At 36.6% G+C, this 12259-nt stretch overlaps 1 protein-coding gene across 1 annotated transcript; it reads right to left on the bottom strand.

Annotated features, from left to right (window-relative positions):
• Nucleotides 1-5749: 5749 nt before the first annotated feature.
• Nucleotides 5750-8939, bottom strand: LOC126794732 (probable disease resistance protein At5g66900). Its single transcript, XM_050521502.1, is given in 7 exon segments — nt 5750-6394; nt 6396-6720; nt 6861-7072; nt 7223-7584; nt 7703-8106; nt 8552-8782; nt 8883-8939. Coding segments are annotated over 7 exon segments (2049 nt in total). The 5' UTR covers nt 8884-8939; the 3' UTR covers nt 5750-5880.
• Between the last annotated feature and the right edge of the window lie 3320 nt (nt 8940-12259).

Below are 12259 nucleotides of genomic sequence, written 5' to 3'. Positions count from 1 at the left end.
AACACTAAGCTAACTAACTTGTACCATATGAGGGTCCACTCAATTCAAACTCTGCACTACAGAATCACTGTCAATGTTATCGGCAAGATTTCTTTTTCAATATTCTAAACTCATGAACTGATGAAGAGAACTGAAAAACCTTAAAACTCAAATTAAAACATACCTCCAACTTTCACATTCAATCTGGAATAAGAGTAGACAATAGTTTAATGGAGGACACTAGGAAATGTTTCAAAATTCACCTATAAGTGTGATTAAAGTGAGAAGTGGAATTAGAGAAAAAACTAAGAACTCTTGCAAGTCTTTCACTGACTCACTCTCACTCTCAGTATAATTTGTTTTTTTTTTTGGTATGGGATGTATTACTATATATACCTTGGGGATTTTTGGGCTGGAAAATGCCTTGGGCTGTAAGTGGCCATGTGAATGGGTCCGCCCCTAGGGCTTGTTCATATCCTTTTTGGTAATCAAACTAAGCCATTTGGGAATTTAATTAGTTACATTTTCATATCCAACAAGGAGTATCATATTGGGAATCATACACTATATTCATAACATAACCTAACACTCAAAATTGTTTTTCGGTCTCACAACAATTTTCAAAACAGTTTACAAAACACCTCAGCTGATTTTTCTCACAGTAGTTTCAAAAGCAATTATACTCACAGCAGCTTCAAAAACAATTTTTCTCATAGCACAGTTGTGCTAAACTAAGCCTTACATATTAATTTTGATGACAAATGGATTCTCCATTTCTTAAATATTACAAAATTTGTGAAAATACAGTTATGGATGTCCTTTACATTAATTTATCAAACAAAACCTTAATGGTGCAAGAAAATTTACATAGTGAGCACTCCGTACGAGACTCCATTGAAGTAAATTTGTATACCATATGATTTATATGAAGACCAAAACAAGTTTAAAAAATCTAAGGTACTTAGAGCAGTCTAATGGAAAATAGCCGATTAATAATGCAAGTAAGTTGATTACAACCTACTGCAAAACTGTGGCAGTGAAAGAAGCAATCCTGCCTCAACTCCTGCTAAGCTGAACTGAACGATTTGCTTACTGGGTATTTTAAAGCGAAGGGCCCAGGGGAAAATATTTAAAAGAAAAACCCGTTAGAGTGAGTGGACAAAAATAATAATAATTCAAACTTACGAATGAAGTAAGAATGAAAAGCATTTAATGTTTCCCCAATAATATACAGTTAAACCCGCATGCGATTAAAGTTTATAAATAACGTAATTTCAAATATTTCTTCTAAGGAAATATGAGAGCAAACAAGGGTTTATAATTTTCACTCTCGACCCTAGAATAAGAAGCAGACAACCCAATAATAAAGTAACTCTGATACTTCACACACAAGCCCGTTATCTCACTCACGACAGATACAAGACCACAACAAGTCCCTACGAATCACACGTGTGGTCTCTCACTCTCTGAATATATACATGTGGTCCACTAGTACATCTACACTCTCCTAGTGACACAGAAGCATCTGCAACACTGCCGGTTCATCCCCCTCTCTTTTGGTTCTAGTGGAAAGACTAACCCCGCTAGTCAAAATAATATCGTCATGTCATATAGTATGTCCCCAGGCAACAATAGTACTCCCAAGTTCCCCATACCGTCACGTCGCGCTTGATAGGAGCACAAAGTGTGACGTTCTTAATGTGATTATACCCTATTCTTACTCTTTGTTACCTCTTATTTAGTATGTTTTAGTTTCTTTTGTAAGAATAAGTGTCTAGGTAGAGCTTATATCAATTATGAGTGAACTAATGATGAAATCGTGCTAAGTGTTAATAATCCTTGTTGAGATATGATTCCTTGTTCGAGTAGGATTCATCCTTTCGTATTTCTTTGTTTATAACATACTTATTCTTATTAGGAAATACAAATCCATGTTGGAGAAGGAAAGCAATCCTAGTTCCACAAGGAAAGAGAAGAAAATACACTTAAAAGCCCAATCCATTCAAGAATCAAAATGCTGTCAATATTCGTAGTCCAACTTCGACGGGCTCCCCTGGATAGCTCCGATCGAGTTAGAAGACCTACTTTATATGGAAATAAAGGTATTTGAGTCTAGTTTCTGTAGGATTTGGAATCAAATCAATATCTTATTCCTACAGAGAGATATGACTGAATCATTGATCGGAGGTCCAATGAACTCGGCGGAATTATCTCAGCCATTGATTTGCTTTTGATCCAAGGGCTATGAGGGAAACTTGGGACTTTGTTCCTCCTGCAAATAGAGCACAAATATGTATCAGAATGTCCATAAATCCCAGTACCAAAGAATGTCAAAGAAGGCATGCAGCAAATTTAATGAGGAGAGGTAAGAAAAATCAAACATGGCTGCAACAATTAAGACTTTTGCTGCCTCCCTAATTCAAAGGAAGAAATTTGTGCAAAAGAAATCAGCAATAAAGGAGGAAGAAGATATGTAATTAATGCAAAAGATATGCAATCTTTATAGAAATCAGAATTCTGGCAGTGCAGATCATCCATCTTTGACGGGCTCCCCTGGACAGCTCAAAATGATTGAGAAAATGTACCTTATATGGATGAAAAGCCACGGAAGTCTAGTTGAAATTGCCAGTTGGAATCATCTCAATATCTATTTTCTAGAGAAAGTTATGGCCACAACAAGGGACAAAGGTCAAATCTGCCGAATCTAGGAAACCTCAACCAATTTGGTTTCAACTTTGTGGACTTTGTGGCCATCCTCCCTTGGGTTTCTTCCTCTATATATAGCACCTCAATTCCACAGAAACAGATCATCAACCTTGTGCACATACTAGCCAAAGCTCTACCAAATTTCATACTCACCCATCCAAGAAATCCTAAAACCGATTCCACCATTCTCCACCAATCCTTAGCCTTCAAGCACGCTTGTGAAGAGGTTTCATCCCCTTGGAAAGCCACGGCTACACCTTGTGAGATCGCTTGATTGATAAAGTGTAACCATGATTCTCTCTATGTTTATTTCGGTTTTTGGTTTTTCTTGTTCTTGGTTGTGTATGTGTTTTGGTCATTGTAAACTTGTTTTGATTTTGTCTATGAGATAGTTACTTGTTTCAAATTATATAACTTTCGATTTTAGGTTTGTAGTTCTATGATTTTAGTTTATGCCGTGATATGTCTTTGTGTGATTTCGAGAGTATCTATGTGTTATGTATACGCTTGTAGCATGATATTTAGGTTGTTGGATTTATGACTTGTGCTATGAATATGTTTATCTTTTCTATGTGATTTTCGGAATTGCATGATTGGGGGTTAAGTAGGTGACATGCTTAATGAATTCAATATGCGTGGCTTTGAAGTTTCATAGTAGGATAAGTATGTTAGATTTCGATTAAGACCGCTTGGAATGAATCGAATGTGTTAAGTGTCTATGTGTTTAGGTTACTGCTTAGGACCCTAATTGCATGATCCAACCTTAGTTATTCATGATAGTGTCTCGGCAAGACTGTTAAAGGAGGACTAGAATCTGATTTTCGTTAGCTTTGTATGATTTGTTTTGGTAATATATTATGTGTTGGTTGGTTGATCACATGTATATATTAGTTTAGGTTTTATTTTCTGTTTTTATCTTTCAACCCGATCCTATATATCAAACTCTTTTAAACACTCATGAATTCGTTGTTAAATGTTTGTGATTCTTTACCCTGGTTGGATCCCCGGTTTGTGAACGATACCCTCTTGCTTTATACTACTAACGATGCTTACAGGGTTAATATTGATCTCGAGTAATCGAACCGATCAGCGCTAACAGAGAGGGTATTGGACTGTCGTGGTATCGTCGACAATACCACATCGCCTCCCAGACGGAAAGGGATATCACAAGATACAGTTCTCAACCGTATGAAAGTAAATCGATAAATATGCTAGTTCATCCTCTCTCTTCTCCTCCGTATACAGTTCTCAACCGTATGATTTTTTTTCTTCTCCTCCCCAAAAAGGAAACTCTCCTCCTATATATAGACTTTTCCTGAAATAGTAACTTCCCGAAATCGGAAGCTATACTTTGGTTGCTAACAACTCTATCATGCAAATTCCGATTTGGGCATGCCGCGTGTCTACGAACTCGTATCGATGAGCTCTACAACTTTCTTGAATGAAGTTTTCTCGAAAAACTTACGCATTGAAAAGTCAACTTTTAAAACCGCTACGCTTAGTAAAACTCTCGATATGAGTATAAAATCACAGTAAAATCGCTTGGAAGTAAATAAGAATTGGGTCGTATCATATTCGAGATATAAAATCATTAAAATGGTATTCATCACTTTCTTCTGATCCTAAATCCTTGTGATATGATGCAATTTTTGCCTGCCCTCATAATCTCAGAACCCTTGCAAAAATCCATGAAAGAACACATTCAATAACCTGTCAAAAATACATGAAAAGAACTGTGTCAATGATCATACACAAAGACAATTTTCTCCTTTTCCGCTCTAAGAACAGTGCAAATGAAAAGTTGATACAAAAATAAACAAATAACTAAAGAAAGACTACGTTTCAGTTGGGAATAATTTGGTAACAATTCCCTTACATATCAAGAAAGGTATGGTTCATTAACATACATCACCACATTAAAGAAGAGAGGAAAGCTGTTCAGGATAGCAAAACTGAAACTATATCTTTCCAGAATTACATACAATAGTATAGTATATACATAAATCAACTATCTAGCAATTAACCTCATCAACGAGTTACCCTGATGTCCTGTGTGTGTGTGTGTGTCTATATATATATATATATATATATATATATATATATATATATATTTCTTTAGGAGAGTGAAATTTGCAGTTTTGTAAGTGAGTTCTAAATTATCACGGTGCTTGAAAACTTCTGTGTTATAAATCTGAGATATGCATTATAGCTAGATTTGGTAGTGTAGACAATATTCGCTCCGGAACTCAAAATGGATTACTAGATTGGATCAGACTAAACTAGATTGGATAGATCTTCCATTTGTGTAATAGGACTGGAAACTGGATAAAAGATTATAAAAATTAGAAGCAGAATCATTAAATTGAGTGAGTGGATTCGTCATAGTCATCTTCAACACAATACCTTGTACTCACATACATATGAGCTGGAGTCTTGGATAAGAGGTTATTTAGGCCAAACAAAACCAGAACAAGTCCAAACTGAGGTATAATACAAATTGGAATTTAACACAGAATTTGTCCAAACAGGTTGTCTCTTTCAGTTGTGCGGAAAGAAGGGGGGGGGGGAGAGAAAGAGCCCAGGCTTTTCAGCCTTACATTGTCAATCACAATTCACGACGCAAAATTAACTATGTTACAATGGCATGGGGGTGAGTTCTTCCTGAAACCTCTCACTCAGGATACCAGCAATTTAGTTGTACATATTAACCAATAGCTCAAGTTTTGTATTTCTCTTGAGGATTCCCTGTATAATCCACACTACCTCTGCTATAAAGATTCCACACTAATTTCAGAATTTCTCTTCTCTTTGCTCATCCTTGTAATACATTTGCTTCATTTCATCAGTACTTCCTGAACATGTGGGTCAAAACAGCTGTGCCAAAGTGGTTTTCATACACCCTGGGAGGCTAGGACCTGGCTGAGCACAACATATCATCTTCTGCTCCTTTTAAATCGCCTCCAATTTGTGAAGGGTGCTTGTATAAGAGCTATAGCCTTGCTTCCCTCAAGTGAAGTAGCATACTAAGTTCAATCCAATTGACCGCCAACTCCAAACTCTTTTCCCTAACCAGCAATCCAACATAGCCTTCTCATCCCTTGCTTGCAGGAGTAAACCATCCAAAGCAAGGAGTTTAGAGTCTGGAGAAAACCATTTTTCTTCTCTGGACCTCCAACAACTTTGAGAAGATATGTCTTAACAATGTGCCTTTTGTAGCCAATTCAGGTTGATATCTTCTTTCACAACCCTCAATTGTATGCTCTTGAGAAAGGGTAAATAGGGTTCCCATAGAACTTCAGTTTCTTCATCACATGTCACTTCCTTCAACTTTTCAAGATCTACAACTGTTGGAGGCAACTCATTCAATCTAGAGCACTGTCTCATGTTGAGCCTTTCTAAACTGCACAGCTCTCCAATGTCTTCAGGCAATACTTTAATACTAAAGCAATCAGATATGTCAAGCAAGTTTAACTTCTTAAGATTCCTAATGGAGCCGGGTAACTCAGATAAGTTTGTACAGCACCCAAGCCTCAGCAGCTCTAAATTAACTAGATTTCCAATGTCTTCAGGTAAGGCAGAGAGCTTATGAGAATTGGTAACACTGAGTTTCTTGAGTTGAATAAGGTCACAAAGTTTGGGAGGCAACTCAACCAAATCTTTACAGTAATCAATATTCATTTCAACAAGATTTGGAAACGCCTCTGACATTTATGGAACCATTACCAAAACCTTGGCCAAAACTACACATGAATAGAGATATCTTTTTCAAACTTTTCAACTGTATAGGATACCTGCTTATGGAAGGAATTGAGATTCGCTCCAATCTGATTCTCTTTAGACTTGGTATCGAATTAACTAGTTGAAAATTATTCAACTCAGTAGAACTGGTATGGTAACTTGTGAGTATAAGAGTCTTCAGCTTATTCATTTTCTCCACAAACTCAGGTAAGGCATAATACTTGGTCTGAAAATTCAAAATCAAGACCTCTGCTTCTGGGAGTTCCAAGTTTTTCCATAGAGATGAGAACTCTTCATCTGCAAATATTATAGAATACCATATGAGATGAGGAAGAAATTATGTATACTATTTATAACTAAAAGAGTATGAGCCTATTTGCATGTGCATAAGTGCCAATGTGAATTATTTCCTAAAAGAGGATGTAACAACTAATAACCTGTCGATATAGATACAAGGCGGGTGATGAGGGATTGGTACTTCAGTTCTTTCCACCACATAGGAAGGTTGTCTCCACATATGTCAATCATAAGTCTCATTCTCAATTGTAGTGGTTTCTGAATCATCTGTTGGATAGCCAACTCCCTCAGCATGTCATGCTGCGTAACGAAGTGTTCACTATAGTAGCCATCGCTATATTTGTTGTCTTTCCTTCTAGTTATAATCAAAAGTTCAAAACCAATAAGAATATCTTCAACATACATATTGCAGTCAAAAATTTGAGAAGCAGCTACACATTGACTTAAAGGAAAAACTAGAATGACAAGATCAAACAAGTGATACAGAAGCTAGACTGCATACCTTGTGACTACCAGATTAGCCAAACTCCGAGAGGCAAGTTCATAGAGGTTTACAATAGATGAAACGTCTTCATGTATGCCATATAACTCTGCCCACGTATCAATGAGGACAGCAGCAGGGATTCTTTTATCTTCGGGAAATAAACCAAGGTCTATGAAGCATTCCCCTAAAAGAGGCTTTTCTTCTTTCAGATCATCTAAGCTACTTTGGAGGCAATTACACAAATCATGCTCAGTCTCAAGAACAGAAGAACCTTTAGACCATTCCATTACTCTTTTTTGCCAAATCTCTATTGGCTGCCCGCAGAGTGATCTTCCGACAACAGTAATTGCTAGTGGAAATCTCATACAACGCTCTACTATCTGCAAAGTAGAATTCATGTAGTCAAACACTATGCTTGGTGAGAAGGTGTATGTCGCATCATCTCTTTTCAGGAATCAATATTCATATATATTTTGCATCGCTGACTAAGAAAATAACCTTTCTCGAAAGATCTTTCGATATATAAGAGCTCCTGTCTCCTAAGGATGCTACATGGTGAAAAAGTGCCATTGCATCTGCATTGTTCAAACATTCTAGATAATATGGAGAACCAAATCTTGGAAAAGAAGACCTTGATGTCACCAATATCTTGTAATCAGTCATTTTCAATTCATCAAACTTCTCAAGAATGAACTCTGAGCCAGCCCAGACGTCATCCAAGACCAACAACATAGGATTTTGTCCTGTTTGCTTCAGAAATTGCTGCAGCCAGCTGATTGCTGTTGCTTCAATTTGGAATTCAGGTACTTTGGCACCCATTCGATGGTACAGCTCTTGGACAATTAGGGACAAATTGGGTTTCTTTGATACCGTAACAAAGAAGATATTGCTCTTGAATTTATCTATGAAATTTAAAGACAAGAAAGAATCACTAGGAGGTAATTGAAGTGGCATGCAGTTGTGAAAAGAATGAAACATACTCCAGCAGATGGCCTGGTCATAAAAGTGAACCTCTTAATTCAACTGGAAGCCTTACTTAATTATTGAAAGTTTAAAACCGCAAGACAATGTTCTTCTGCATGTGACATCTCCTAGTCATGAAGTTAGAAGTATCTGATTACTCTCTTTTTTGACACAGAAATAAATCCTTGCTACCAAGGAGCGTGACACTTGACCTATTTGTTATCAGCTTCTCTTTGCCATACTGAATAAAAATCTTGACAGTAATTATCATCGATAGGACCAACATCTAGGCAGTACTAATATTGGATTCTTCAATTAGCTAGGATACCAAGCTTTCTAATTAGCAAAAATAGATATTTGTATAACATCATTTTTATACCATACCTTTGATATCTGCATCTTGGCACAACTTTGTAGCCAGGGTAGTTTTCCCACATCCTCCAGGGGCAGTAAGTATCACCATCGAAACTCCATCAGTAAAGAGCTTCATCTTCAATTCCCTCAGAGGCACATCCAATCCAACTGTAATAGTTGGATGTTCAGGTACAACGCACCACCCTGCAATTTTTTCAGACTGATTGTTCTGCATCACACAATTTGCGTTGATGGTCTCCACTGTAAATCATAAACAGAGACACCAAATCAGAAAGAAAAAAATGTCCAAATTAAGTTAAGAAGCAAAAGTAAATATCTCAAGGTTGCAGCTAGCTCTTACTTGCTGAGATTGAATTTCGGAGATAAAAAGTACACGAAAACAGGATTGTATGTTGCAATAGGATTCAACAACTCTGTATTGTTTTGAAATCTGTAATTGGGCGCGATGCGATATTTAAATAAGAACCGAAACCGCGTATGTATAGAAAGTTGAGATTTGATCAGTCGAGCTTCCAGTGTATCTTCTTCCTGTGTACTATACAATAACCCAATCATCTTAATATGACAATTTACTAGTCTGTGGTTAAATTCCCCAATTGAAGTCAATTTCCATTTGAGACCTATGAATAGTCTTGTGATTCATAGAAAGTTGAGATGACAGTTTCAAACAAGCTTATGGAGATGCGCCAAGAAATCAGTTTACTTGTAATTCTGGATTAGGGTATATTAATGAGTCAAATAAAATATTAGGTCACATTTTTCTGTCGTCCGAAACTATGAATAGTCATCGATTCTCAAGGAAAGTGTAAAAGCGTGGAACTTACTATGTTATATATATAGAGCCATTCCATTAAGGGATCTTTTTTTTAAGTCTTTTAAAGCGATAACTCAACATTTTCACATTTCTATCTTTCAAATTTTAGGGTCTAATATGTAGATCACTTCTGTAAAATTTCAGCCAAAGTGGTGATCGTTAAGGTATCAAACTTGGTAAAAGTAATAGACGCACCAAATCTGTCAAACCGGAACCGTTCATGCTCATAAGTTTAAATCTCAGTTTGAATGTCTTAAACACATTCATTTTGGCTGACATTTTATAGAGGTGATCTACAAATTAGAATCTTATATGTTGAAAGGTGGAGATGTTGAAATATAATCAAGAAGTTTGTCAAGTAAACTATCCCTTTACAAGACCCAAAAAATGGATCACTTAGTGAAGGGCCCCTGGTAATATATATATATATATATATATATATATATATATAGTCTCTATCTAGAATGAAGCTTCAATTGATTGATATATATATATATATATATATATATATATAATCTATTGCGCTTTAACTATCTATGGCATGATCATCACGCTTCAACTATCTCACAAATATTCAATAAAATGTAAGGAATTATGAATGGGGAATTGATCAATTCGATGGAGAAATTTCGAAGGAAATTTTGTACATACGAGAGACTGGAATCCTGATTAAGAAGGACGGATAATGGAGAAAGAGAACCCGACAAATGTTCGAGTAAATAGTCGTAAACCACTAGACAGAAATTATCGTGCAAACGTCTAACAAAATGCATGAGAATTCCTATAAGGTTCAAAAATATACAAAACTTAATGCCAAGTCAATACTGCATCCCATGCAACAAAAACCACTCAAGGGACGCCAGTACCTGGCGGATTTAGCGTTGTCTTGCAAAGGCTTAAGCCATGACAACATATCTATAAAACATAATTAATTTACTTTACCTACTTGCAAGCTTGGTTTAGTGGTTAGGCTTGATTATGTTAATTGAGGGGTGCCGGCCTCATGTAAAGATGATCATCAACTCCCCCTAAAAGCATATTTGTTGTTCTTCAATCCTCCTTACTCCTTAGTCTTACCGATTAGACCTTGGGCATTTGATTAACTTCATTTTGTTTGTAGTTTTGCTTCTGGTTTTTGTTTTTGTTTTTAGGTTACATGCATGTATATTATTGTTCTTGTGGTGTTGCAGAACAAAATAAAAAAAATGAAGTTTCTCTTGAGTCTTGACTAAGTAACATTGTCACCTGCTAATTAATAAAATCAGTTTCTTCTCTTCCTCTTCTGATTCTGGCGTTCAACCGTCTTTGCATGCATGCAAAACCTAAAGATGGTAAATCGAGCAGCGAACATTACCAATGTGCAATATATGCATCAACCTTCGTGCCTACTATTATAGCTATAGAATCGACACAGTGAAACTCCTTATGGATATACTAAAATAACATGGTTATTGACACGTACAGTTGAAACGAAAATTACAGTGAGTACAGTCCGTACCATTCCTTATTCTCCTTATTAGACACAGAAGAACTCTTGTGATTGTCCTCGATTTTCTATATATACATTAATACATTGATCACATCGTCATTATGCATGAATAGGTTTTTCGTTTTCTTTTATTTTGTTCTTTTCTTTACGTTAATTCATAACCTGTGTACTATATAAAACCATGAAATCTTTTATGCCAACCCACGAGTCGACAATGATACGAAATGGCTCCGTAAGAAAGCATACATGTTTGACCATGATTCGTAAGTTTGTTTATGAACGGATGCTGTTCGAAATCGTCAAGTAGTGTTACAACTTTCGTACTTAGAAGTCCCTTTTATACGCGGACGCGTACGTTTGTATTATCTAGTGTGACCAGAACTTTCGTAACACAATATATTGAAGCATCCGCCATCCGGTCATCAATTCAAAGGTCTGCTCATCGATCTGCAGACAGAAAAACTCTAGAAATGATAGAGGTAATGTACACGAACTTGTATCTCGTTTAATTAGCAGACCCTTTCATATGAAAACGGTAGCATATGAGGCATTGAAACAAGACATTTTCTTACGGAAACAACAGATTATATAATTAGTAATTTACCTATTAAAGAAGGTTTTATAATAAATATTCGAGATCAGATGACTAGCATTAGGAAACAACCACTCTTGGGATATTCAAAATTACGAGGATATTGTCATCGGAGTACGCAAGTACACACGTCAAGTGCTATAGGTTAGGTCGACGCATGCATGCATGCAACGACTTATTCGATCGTCCTTTCATCAAGGGCTCCCTCAAAACTTACAATGTTTGATCTTTAATTATATTGATGAATGACTTTGCCCGACGTTGATCTCCCTTAGCTGGCTTAGTTGATGAGGTCTTCTTTTTTTTTTTTTTTTGAGAAAAATCATAACCAGGCTTCAAGCAGTTCAAATCACCAATTCAGTATTACTTGCTAACCTTCGGTACGGTTACTCGAAATCGTGCCCGACAAATGTCTGCCTGCATGTACGTACTGAACATACGTAGTTCCTCGTCTGAGAAATTCGATTGAATATTACGCTCTAACGCGTAAACTTGATGACTTGCAAGAGTACGCGACTATGCGCGTACGTCCTCGACCATTCTTCATTCTTCTTCTTCTGCTATCTCCACCTCCAATATTCCACATGGAAAAGAACGCTCATGTATTAACTTGATGATCATGAATTCATGATCTCGATCTACCTAGCTAGCTGCTCATTCATAATTCACAACTCATTCCCAGCTCTTTCACTTTCTCCCATACAAGACAGGAAAAATCCCTGACCCCTCAGACGTCTCTCTATCAATTAATTTGCAGAAGGAAGACCCCTTCCGAGGTGTCTCTATCTGTGTCTTATTGAGAGCCGGGGCTACATGCACTTT

The sequence above is a fragment of the Argentina anserina genome, chromosome 5 (assembly GCF_933775445.1).
Source record: "Argentina anserina chromosome 5, drPotAnse1.1, whole genome shotgun sequence".
Taxonomy (NCBI): domain Eukaryota; kingdom Viridiplantae; phylum Streptophyta; class Magnoliopsida; order Rosales; family Rosaceae; genus Argentina; species Argentina anserina.
The sequence above is the reverse complement of the archived record's forward strand: the minus strand, read 5'-3'. Positions and strand labels throughout refer to the sequence as shown.